We start from the raw sequence: 11763 nt of genomic DNA, 5'->3' as shown, positions 1-11763 counted from the left end.
CTCCACATCCAGCTTCTTCACCTGCATGATCGTCTGAAACCAGCCACATGGACAGTTGCTGAAACCGAGGGGTATTTCTGTCTGTAATAAAGCCCTTTTTGTGGGGAAAAATTCAGATGGACTTGGCAGGGCTGCACTCCTGCCCAGTCACGTGAAATCCATAGATTAGGGCCTAATGAATTGATTTCAAATAACTGATTTCCTTAAATGAACTGTAATTGTTGCGTTCATATTTTTGTTCAGTACACATATCCTCATCACCCCTATTCAACACTTCCATCTCTCAGTCAGGCAGAAAGTAAACCATGGGAGTTTCCCCCTCAGCCTCTCTCTGGTACTCTCCACCACCAAAACCAAATTGCCCCAATGTGTCATTGATCAATGAGTGTCAGTGCTATGAATGATTCACCTCCTATTGAGTCATGATGAGCATACATGAGTGGGTGTCAGTTCATTCAGAGCCCCAGCGCAGGGGGGAGAATAAAAAAAACATAACAGAACCGTTTCTCAGGTGCTGCCAGCTCATGGGATTGGTGCACGAGTGAAGAGGTTTGTTTAGGGCTGTCTTTCAGAAGCCGGAGCGTTCATGGTTGTCTCCCCTTCTGTTTCTCTCGCCTGGTGGACCATGAGGGGTAGGTACAGGGGTGACAGATACAGGTTGGGTGTAGGCTAAGGCTAGACCTCGGTGGGTCACGAATGACAGCAGAGAAAGGGGGATGGTTAGAGATGTCTGGAATTCCAGCCGAAGCTGTCCCACGGACACACACCAGCCCTTTGTGATGGAAATTATCCAGGGGGCCGGTGGGAGACTAGTTTACACATACCGCCACACAAACAGAGCTTTTCCTGTGCTGCGGTGGGGGTGAGTAAGCCAAGGAGGAGGAGAGGGAGGAGTAGGATGGCTGGGGGAGTGGGCAGGGAGGGCTGGTATTCCGCTCAGGCACACATCTCGTAGAATTAGGCTCCACGCTGCTTGAGTCACTGGGCCAACGCAGAGAGAGAGAGAAACACAGGAGGAGGAGTGTCCTGCCTCTGGACACTGTGCCAGCCATTCTCAAAATGTAAAACGACACTTTCCTCCTAGTCCTGATGTTCTTTTGTACACACCCCCCAACACAACCTTCTGACAAGACCTTGCGCGCATACATGTCCTCCTGATGTGTGTGTAAGCATTTCACATTAAGGTCTACACCGGTTGTAGTCGGTGCATGTGACAAATACAATTTGAGGCTGTCTTACACACACAGGTGTCTGACACGCCATTAACGAAAACACGCAAGCAAGCACGAACAACCACACACACAGGAAAGCAGCTGCAACGTCATCATCCCACCATGCAGCGAGCGAGACAAAGAAACACCAAGGCCAGAGAGAAAAGAATAACACACACCCACAAACAGAGGATCAGAAATTCAGAACACTGCAAAAACAACAACAAAAGTGGCAGAAACGACTCAACATTTCCACGCTTCCGGTTATTAAACCTGACCCTCCTGCCTATTTCTGAGTCAGACTTTCAAAGAAATTGATTCAAAACACACTTGTGTGCAGAACTTAACTAGATGGCAAAAAGCCTTGTCGCAAAATCACCAAGGCATGCTAGCCTATTTTCTCTGTTACTGATCATTCAGAATGCTTCTCAAGCACACACAAGGCCTAGTATCTCAATTCTCCCCCCGTCTAAACTATTTCAGCCCCTTTCAGACAAAACAAGTACAAGCACGCCCCTGGGAACTGTAGAGTGAGGGGAACATTGGAGGGATGCGGCTGTCAGGGGCCAGGGCAGGGAGTTACGTAGTGGGGGGAGCTGACTACTCTAGTCTGAGGTTTCTCTGACACTGTCGGCCCCAGTGGCCCCGAGCTGGCCCTGTCCTCAGGTCACCCACTGCCCATATAAGGAATGTTCAGTACCATGCAAGCAACACAGCAGAGAGAGACCAGTGTCTCAGAGGAACACACACAAACAAGCAGAATTGTAAGGGTGCCCACACACACACACACACACACACACGTGAAGCTGAACTGCTCCAATGAACTCGACCTGAGAAACACACCAAAGGATCAACCAAAAATGTCAAACTCTACAAAACAAAAAAGTTGAGGCCGAAACTGCACACCAAAATTAGTACTCACCTATCCTGGAATACCATGACCTGTAGGCCTTCCCATAGACATAACAAGATTTCCGGCAACGACAGATGGCCTACTCAAAAGCCCATGTGGAGGAATCAAAGGCTTGTGGTCTGCGTCATTTAGCGGTGAGAGAGGTAGCAGGTTCAAGGAAACCTACCACTCGTGTGTTTGCTCTGAAAGACTGCGGTCAGAAGATTCGTAAAGGGAAAACGTGTTTTCCCAAACAGAAAAATTCTAGGTACTCAAGTCTTTCAACGCTTTGTCTCATTTTGTTTCCTGACCCTATGACCTTCATGTTACGGACTACAGTACAGACACCAACTAAAAAGAGGCAGCTAACTGGGTAGTATTCGTTAGGGCATACCGTAGGAAAACGGCGTAACACAGAAAACAAAAAAAGAGCGTTATTGGACAAGGTCAGATGGTCAGAAACAGAAATAACTGCTTTCTCCGTTTGGTGCCTAATGAATATGCCCCTGATATTAGAAAGAAAAAGTCAGTGGGTATGAGGAGAGATAAGGAGGCATCACTGAACTGACCTTATGACAATTTCTCAGTCAAACTGAAGTGGATGTGCCAAAATGGGTACAAAGCAACAAACTCTGCCAGGTTGGTTCCATCATTTATTTTATTTAAGTGTCTTTTAAGAGCAAGCCGGCATTCAATCTCAGGCGACCTCAGCTTGCCACACTCAAAGATTGGACACTGGGTAACGTTCTGAGGTGAAAAAGTACTAGGCTATATTATTAAAGGCTAGGAGAGAAACCAGTTGCCACATCCCTGAAAAGCAATGGATACCCACACTGACTGGGGTCATGTTCAGTAGGCACAGAATGGACAAAAACAGACAGAGATGCATTCTGCTACCTGAACTCAATGAACTCCAACAAGAAACTCTTAAAACATATTGCAACTGTGTGCACTAATGAACATTACCTAGTTAACAATACACATCAAGTCTGGGCTCTCCCTTCCTCACTCCCGCTGCCTTCAACAATGATTTGCTGCAAACGTACTCACACAGACGCAGGGCAGACCCACACAGCTGTATGTCTAATCTGGACAGGCCTGGGCTGTGGGAACAGGGCGAGCGCTCCGATGTGGAGCACAAGGCATCAGTCACAGCAGGCAGCGGCCCAGGCAAACATGGCTGGACGGACGCACAGGGACAGAACGCCGCGGGCTTGGAGGGACTGATGTGTGTCAAACGAAACACAAGCCAAAGCTGTACAGGGAGACCGAGGAGGGAGAGGCAACATGAAGTACTCTGAGGATGGATGGCAGGGGGGGAAAGCAAGGCAGGCTGGACCTAGAGTGGACACAGACACACGTGAATGAGATAGCCTGGCTGAGGATTCCACAGGTGAATGTTAAATGAAGCACTGTGTAAACCAGGGCAAGCCCAGCCTGGTCAGAACAACCCACTTGGTACAAGCAGAGGGCACAATGAAAACACATTTAGTGGTGAGGGAGAACATTTAGATTTAAGTCATTTAGCAGACGCTCTTATCCAGAGCGACTTACAAATTGGTGCATTCACCTTAAGACATCCAGTGGAACGGTCACTTTACAATAGTGCATCTAAATCTTGAAGGGGGGGGGGGGGTGAGAGGGATTACTTATCCTATCCTAGGTATTCCTTAAAGAGGTGGGGTTTCAGGTGTGGTGGTGATTGACCTCCAACTCTGTGATTAGGACTAGGAGGGGAGGGGGATATGGACTGGCATTAGGCCAGGGGTTGCATTAATCCAGAATGATGTATTTGTAACAGAAAATATATATTAAACGCAGAACAAATATCTTGCTGCGGTTTGTAAACACAGATCTAAAATGCTTCTTATTGTAATTTCTGCTCGGCATCAAGACTCATTTTGTGCTTCAGTTGCACTTCTCCCGGATGAGAATTCATGAAAGGGCATTCCATCAGCAGACAGTGCTCTGATGTCTAGCTCATTTTCTCCGGTAAAATGCAAGATGAACATCTAGCTAAATATTTGAAAACTTAGCTGGCTACATTCTTTCCATGATCAACATTAGAAATATAATGGCCATGCGTCAATGCACTTATGAAAATGAAGCCATTTTCTGACGAATGGTGTTTCTCAAAAGCATTTTCTGTGAAGGAAAACTACAGTCGCAGGCCCCTGATCACTCTATTTCCAACAAAAATGAAGATGAAGATTTATGAACTCAAACGCGACCTCTGTAGGCTTATCTCAATGAAATCAGTCAGTGTTACAAAAAAAAAGACATCCTAGTGCCAGCCAATCAAATGCGTTGTTTCAAGACAGCACACAAAAAGATTACTTTTCTGGGGTAATTTCTCACTTTCAACATCAGGCTCTGTCTTCTCACACAAAAACAAAGCTGGTTACCCCTTTAAGACACCCCTCACATCAGCCCTGGGTCCCTCTCTTCCTGTCTGAAGCCCCCCCCCCCCCACCCGCCCGCACTGTGCCACTTGTGTTCCCCCTATAGATTTAGGCTAAATGGTCCTCACAAAACAGAGCTCAGGAAGGAGAGAAGTGCCCAATCCAGGCCTCCCCCTCATCCCACTGAGCTAAAACAGACATCCCCCAGCCTCACAGCCCACTTCTACTGGGCCCTCCTACTGACTCAGTCAGTCCTCTCCATCTATCCCCACACTCTCTCCCTCTCTGGCTCAGTGATTCACTCTCTCTGGCTCTCCCACCCTCTCTGGCTCTCCCACCCTCTCTGGCTCTCCCACCCTCTCTGGCTCTCCCACCCTCTCTGGCTCTCCCACCCTCTCTGGCTCTCCCACCCTCTCTGGCTCTCCCACCCTCTCTGGCTCTCCCACCCTCTCTGGCTCTCCCACCCTCTCTGGCTCTCCCACCCTCTCTGGCTCTCCCACCCTCTCTGGCTCTCCCACCCTCTCTGGCTCTCCCACCCTCTCTGGCTCTCCCACCCTCTCTGGCTCTCCCACTCTCTCTGGCTCTCCCACTCTCTCTGGCTCTCCCACTCTCTCTGGCTCTCCCACTCTCTCTGGCTCTCCCACTCTCTCTGGCTCTCCCACCCTCTCTGGCTCTCCCACCCTCTCTGGCTCTCCCACCCTCTCTGGCTCTCCCACCCTCTCTGGCTCTCCCACCCTCTCTGGCTCTCCCACCCTCTCTGGCTCCCTCTCTCTGCTCTCCCACTCTCTCTGGCTCTCCCACTCTCTCTGGCTCTCCCACTCTCTCTGGCTCTCCCACTCTCTCTTCCGCTGATTTATCGCCCTCCCTCCCCCTCACGAGTTCAATTCTAGCCACGCTCACAACATGTGAAGGTCGACACAGACAGATGCTTCTCAATCTAGCACCCAATGCATGGGCTGTTTTAATTAAAACTTGTTAGAAGTGAAAAATAACATTCCTTTCTAGGCTATGGAGACACAGGCTGCAAGATCCTAACGAACACAGGCTCGTGTTCATTAGGGCACGCAAAACAAAAACGCCTTGCAACGGTAAAGAGAAATTTAGTATTTGTCATATGAAAACTCCAGGTTGTCCCTCCCGGTTTGTCTGTTTTCTTCTGGTTGGTGCCTAATGAATACCAACTACTCAGGTCTAGCCTGTGTGTGAATATTCCAGCTGATCGTCAACATCATACTAATGTGAGTGGTGCAATGTGTCCCAAATGGGCTAGCTTTGGACAAGGATCTGAAAATCAAAAAAGGTGGATCTCGAATTCCCGCCTTTTTTCATCAAGTAAAGTGGAGAGAGAGGGAGAGAGAGCGAGAGATCAAGGAGGGAGGATAAGAAAGGTGGTGGGCGTGGCGGTTGAGTGAAACAAAACAAAAAAAGAGCGGGAAGAACAAGAGGAAGGAGAAGGAAAGTGTGAATCAGAAAGACAGAACTGCTATATATGCCCATTCAAAATTAGCTACTGCTAACAAACTTTAAGTACCTCAACCACATTTACCTAGAAGACCCCCTTGATAGTTGGTAACTAGCCTGAGGTGTAAGGGGACAGAGTGGGGGGGGGGCTGTACTGCCTGTGTGGTGTCACTTTGTCTTTTGGTAAACCCCACACATGTGTGTGTGTGTGTGGATGAGGCTGTGTATGTCACGGGCGTATCTATTACAACAGGAAGCAGCTGCACTTCTCATGGACTATCAAGCGTGCCAGGTTACCCATCCAAAACTAATTGACAATAGAACTAATCTTAACGCAAAATACTATACGGCAAAAATATAGAACTTTTGAAGAAAAAAAAAGGGAAAAAAAGTGTCACAGTATTTGTGTGCATTCAAATAGCCATGATAAAAATGCAACTGTGTTCGTTGGCTGCCCATATCATAACTCCACTGCCACCATGGGGCACTCTGTTGACATCAGCAAACCGCTGCGTTTGTGGCAGTACATCCAACCGGCCTCACATTCTCTAAAAAGACTTGAGGCGGCTTATGGAAGAGAAATTAACATTCAATTCCATGGCAACAGCTCTGGTGTACATTCTTGTAGTCAGCATGCCAATTGCACGCTCCCTCAACTTGAGACATCTGTGGCATTGTGTTGTGACACAGCTGCACATTTGAGAGTGGCCTTTTATTGTCCCCAGCACAAGGTGCACCTGTGTAATGATCATGCTGTTTAATCAGCTTCTTGATATGACACAACGATCAGGTGGATGGATTATCTTGGCAAATGAGAAATGCTCACTAACAGGGATGTAAACAAATTTGTGCACAACATTTGAGAGAAATTAGCTTTTTGTGCATGTGGAAGATCTCTGGGTTATTTTTTTCAGCTCATGAAACACGGGACCAACACTTTACGTGTTTCGTTTATATTTTTGTTCAGTGTAATATCCAACCTCATACGAACAAAGATTTATGATCATGTGTTGCCGTTCGAATACCATACAAACGTGTATGATGGACGAGATTTTAAGGGTTAAAAGCTCAAGTCATATGCTATGAGCTCTAGCTAATCTTTGCATGATGCCAGACTACCATTGGAATGAATTTGTTTATGGGCACACTGTAGCAAAATGTTTTGAAACAGAAAAGCAAAGAGAGCTTCTTATCAGTCGAATCCCCAGTTATTCCCCTTTTAAACTATAACCTGAGGAGATTCGGAGGTCAGTTGCCGGGGGGGGGGGGGGGGCATGACCGTATCAGGTGTCACTCACTGGGTCTACCTGCTAGGGTATCGTTGCAGGAGAAGTGGAAAGCTTCCGTTACGACAACAGACAAAGCAAACTGTAAAAAAACAGTTTCCCTGCCTGTCATTGTAAACGGCAAGAAGGAACTGTCTGACCTAGGCTACCATCTAGGTTATACAGGGTCTCCTCTATTATGGATGCTTTCCCTTTTGATTCAGGCCTAGCCTACACATCACCACTGTTTTGCAGTCTAGTCATGAGAAAAGATGACCATGCAGTCCAACTTACCATTCAAAATGAAATGCTTTGAATAAGGAAAACTAGTCAGTAACTTTGCCTCTCCTGAACTAGGCCCCTATTAAATCAAAATCAAACTTTTCTAATAGAACATGGTTATTTTTTGTTTGTTTTCGAGGTCCATAACAATGCTCAAACATCAGGAGACCACTTTTGAAGTCTGGGAAAAATCTAAGAAATGTTGATGTAGTTACCCTTTAATGCAAAGTGTGCACCAGCTAGAGACAGTTGAAGGGCCAGTAGGAGGCACCCTTTCCTCTGGTCTAAAGGGCAGTGATTGGGGACCTTGCTCTGTGTAGGGTGCAGTCTTTCAGATGGGACTTTAATAACGGGTGTACGGACTCTTTGTCGTCACTGAAGATCCCATAGCACTTACAAAAGAGTAGTGGCGTTAACCCTGGCGTCCTGGTTAAATTCCCAATCTGGCCCTCATCATGGCCACCTAATCATCCCCAGCTTACAATTAGCTCATTCATCTCCTCTCCCCTGTAACTATTCCCCAGGTCGTTGCTGTAAATGACAACGTGTTATGAGTCAACTTACCTGGTAAAATAAAGGGATACATTTATTTTATTTTTTAAAGGCACACAGGGGAATTCCCGTTTCAGAAAGTTGAAGGAAAACACAAATCACTGAAGCATTTTGTTCATGTCTTATGATTAACTTGAGCAAAATAATACCTTTTCTAATACGTTCAACACACGTTTGAATATTGTTGAATTCCGTTTTAATGTCTGGATTTTGTCCTCATGTTCCGGAACTGATTTTTATAGGGCCCTACTGAGCTCTGATAAACAGTGTGGCACATGTCTGCTGTGACAAACAAGACGATCCTGTTGCTGAACCACAGGAGGCTGCGGAGGGGAGAACGACTCATAATGATGTCCGGAACAGCTCAAATGGAATGGCAGGAGATGGCTGGAGACCATGTGTTTGATACTACCCCGAGCCCGTTCTCCCCAATTAAGGTGCCGCCAATCACGTGTGCTGAACGACTCATGCATAACCATGTGGACTTTTCTATGACTAACGATTAAACGACGCGAGTAGGAAGATACCCACGAAGGCTGAAGTGTGAACTGTGATGCCACAAAACGTTTGTTAAATCTCCATTTCATAGCATTGCTCCACTTATGAATAACCTAACTACAAGACTTCAAAGACACTGTACTCCCACATTGTGGATGTATTGAATTACATTTCACCTGTGACTCACACATGGCCAACAGACAACTGTTGAGGAACTCCCCTAGCTACAGTTAAACAAATAGTAGCCAGTAGCCATTCATGAATTTACCTAGGTGTTTTTAGCAACAATGGCTGGATTTACATGCATTAGCATTGCTTTCAATTAGATGTTGACCGATTAATCAGAATGGCCGACTAAGTAGGGCCGATTTCAAGTTCTCATAAGCGGTCATCTGCATTTTTGCAAGCCGATTATATTGCAATCCACGAGGAGACTGTGTGGCAGGCTGACCACCTGTTACGTGAGTGCAGGCAGCGAGCAGCCAAGGTAAGTTGCTAGCTAGCATTAAACTTACCTTATAAAAAAAACAATCAATCTTAACATAATCAGTGGTTAACTACACATGGTTGATGATATTACTAGTTTAACTAGCTTGTCCTGCATTGGATATAATCAATGCGGTGCCTGAAACTGTGTCACTTCTCTTGCGTTCAGAGTCAAGGTATATGCAGCAGTTTGGGTCGCCTGGCTCGTTGAGTACTGTGTGAGGACCACTTATTCCTAACAAAGACCGTAATTAATTTGCTGGAATTTTACATAATTATGACATAACATTGAAGGTTGTGCAATGTAACAGCAATATTTAGACTTAGGGTTGCCACCCCTTCGATAAAATACAGAATGATTCCGTATTTCACTTAAAGAATAAAAGTTTTGTTTTCGAGAGTTTCTTGATTAGACCATAGTAATGACCCAAGGCTCGTATTTCTGTGTTTATTATAATTAAGTCTATGATTTGATACTTGACAGAGCAGTCTGACTGAGCGGTGGTAGAATGCAGCAGGCTCGTAAGCATTCATTCAAACAGCACTTTACAGTGTTTGCCAGCAGCTCTTAGCAATGCTTGAAGCACAGCGCTGTTTATGACTTCAAGCCTATCAACTCCCGAGATTAGGCTGGCAATCCTAAAATGCCTATAAGAACATCCTATAGTCAAAGGTCTATGAAATTGCTTCTGAAGCTAAGCAGGGTTGGTCCTGGTCAGTCCCTGGATGGGAGACCAGACGCTGCTGGAATTGTTGTTGGAGGGCCAGCAGGAGGCACTCTTTCCCCTGGTCTAAAAAATATCCCAATGCCCCAGGGCAGTGATTGGGGACACTGCTCTGTGTAGGGTGCCGTCTTTCGGATGGGACATTAAACGGGTATCCTGACTCTCTGAGGTCATTAAAGATTCCATGGCACTTATCGTATGAGTAGGGGTGTTAACCCTGGTGTCCTTGCTAAATCTGGCCCTCAAGCCATCACGGTCACCTAATAATCGCCAGTTTATAATTGGCTCATTCATCCCCCTCCTCTCCCCTGTTACTATTCCCCAGGTCGTTGCTGTAAACGAGAACGTGTTCTCAGTCAACTTATCTGGTAAAATAACAGATAAATAAATCATGTTAAAAAATACAAATGGTAAAGAGATGAATAGTCCTATAAAAGCTACAACGTAAAACTTCATACCTGGGAATATTGAAGATTCATGTTAAAAGGAACCACCAGCTTTCATATATTCTCATGTTCTGAGCAAGGAACTTAAACGTTAGCTTTTTTTTACATGGCACATATTGCACTTTTACTCTTCTCCAACACTATTTTTGCATTATTTAAACCAAATTGAACATGATTAATTTATTTGAGACTAAAGAGATGTTATTCATGTATTAAAACATAAAAAAGTGTTGTTGTAATTGTCATTATTATTATTATTATTATATATATATATATATATGTATTATGATTTGTTTAACACCGATACCGATAAATCGATAATGGTTGCTTGTGTTGCAATGTCAAGTGTTGGGAAACATCATATGCAACAATTTAGTAGATAATTTTGGCATAAGAGCAATGACAACCAATTAGTTACCTGTAGTTCCGATTTCCATTCATGAGGTCCCTGCCCGGTTTACTCCCCGGATCACAGATGTCAAACGTCAGGAACTCTTGCTTGGTTCAATCTGGTTTATCGGCAGTTCAACGCCTCACAGGCGATGCAGCCGAGTAGTTACGGGTTCCCCAGAGTTCTCCTCTCCACTCACTGTCAAACGAGCCACTGTTCCAGTCCCTTTGGACGAGGGTCTTCCGTGTCCCAGCGTCTGCAAGTTGTTCACACGATCAAGGTATCCAATCAGATTTCACTGCCACGGCGATACTTGCTCGAGCTTCAACGACGCTGATAAACTAGCTAGCAACTAGCTAGATTAGCAAATGGATCGAGAAAAACATAGCTGACACTTGTCAAGATATCATAATTGCAGATTCACTGGGCTCTTTAGTTTCTTACCAGTTCGCGTTATAAAAATCTGATAAATTCGGGTTTACGTACAGCAGAAATCGAGTTTAAGGCTTGGCGATAAACTAGCTAGCCATCTTCGACTACTAGTTAGAATTCTCATCCGACAATTGAACAGCTACTTATCACTCAAAGTCTGCTGTCGATAGGCAGCTTGCACCCGTTTTGATGTGCAGCCTTGTTTCCACTGATGTCACTCTCCAACAGCGGCCAGTCTCGCTGTTTCTAGGCTGTCAACTCCCGGTTGCATTCGCCGATATGACTAAGATTTTCAGATTTTCTGTGCTCAACTCAGTGGGGCTCTGACCAACTAAATATGGTTAGGTTACTACTCTGACACCGACAGGAAGAGGTGTGTTCTATCTCAATAGGAAACGCCAAACGTCAGAATGAAGCACTTCGCCCAAAGACAGTACAGTATGAAGATAGGCAGAAACTGCTTCTCCAATAGAAATCCCCGATCACGTTAGCTAGCTAAGCTCAAGCGCAGAAATACGTTTTTGGATCTAACGGTCGTCTCGCGGCTAATTGCGCATGTGCACGCCGTCAATCAAAAAGCAACCCCTTCATTATAAGTTATTTTTGACGAAAATGAAAACGAGTCCGTGTCACTTTCACGAGGTTAGAGTAATAACATGTTCAATTATTTTGTGCCTTTAGATTTCGAAAAATTAACAACGAATGCTTTTTTTTCTTCAC

General features: G+C 45.4%; 1 protein-coding gene across 4 annotated transcripts in view; it reads right to left on the bottom strand.

The window, feature by feature from the left end:
* LOC123997620 (protein argonaute-3-like) overlaps positions 1-11483 on the bottom strand; it is a 44455-nt gene extending 32972 nt beyond the window's left edge. For 3 of the 4 annotated variants that reach the window (XM_046302043.1, XM_046302045.1, XM_046302046.1), the window contains exon 1: positions 10639-11483. In XM_046302043.1, the coding sequence (XP_046157999.1) occupies positions 10639-10657 (19 nt within the window). In that variant the 5' untranslated portion in view covers positions 10658-11483. The remainder of the gene's footprint in view (positions 1-10638) is intronic. The other variant, XM_046302044.1, reaches the window with a different exon arrangement.
* Positions 11484-11763: the final 280 nt, after the last annotated feature.

This window comes from Oncorhynchus gorbuscha, linkage group LG15, assembly GCF_021184085.1.
Source record: "Oncorhynchus gorbuscha isolate QuinsamMale2020 ecotype Even-year linkage group LG15, OgorEven_v1.0, whole genome shotgun sequence".
Taxonomy (NCBI): Eukaryota; Metazoa; Chordata; class Actinopteri; order Salmoniformes; family Salmonidae; genus Oncorhynchus; species Oncorhynchus gorbuscha.
Note: the sequence above shows the minus strand (reverse complement) of the source record. Positions and strands in the feature narration are given on the sequence as shown.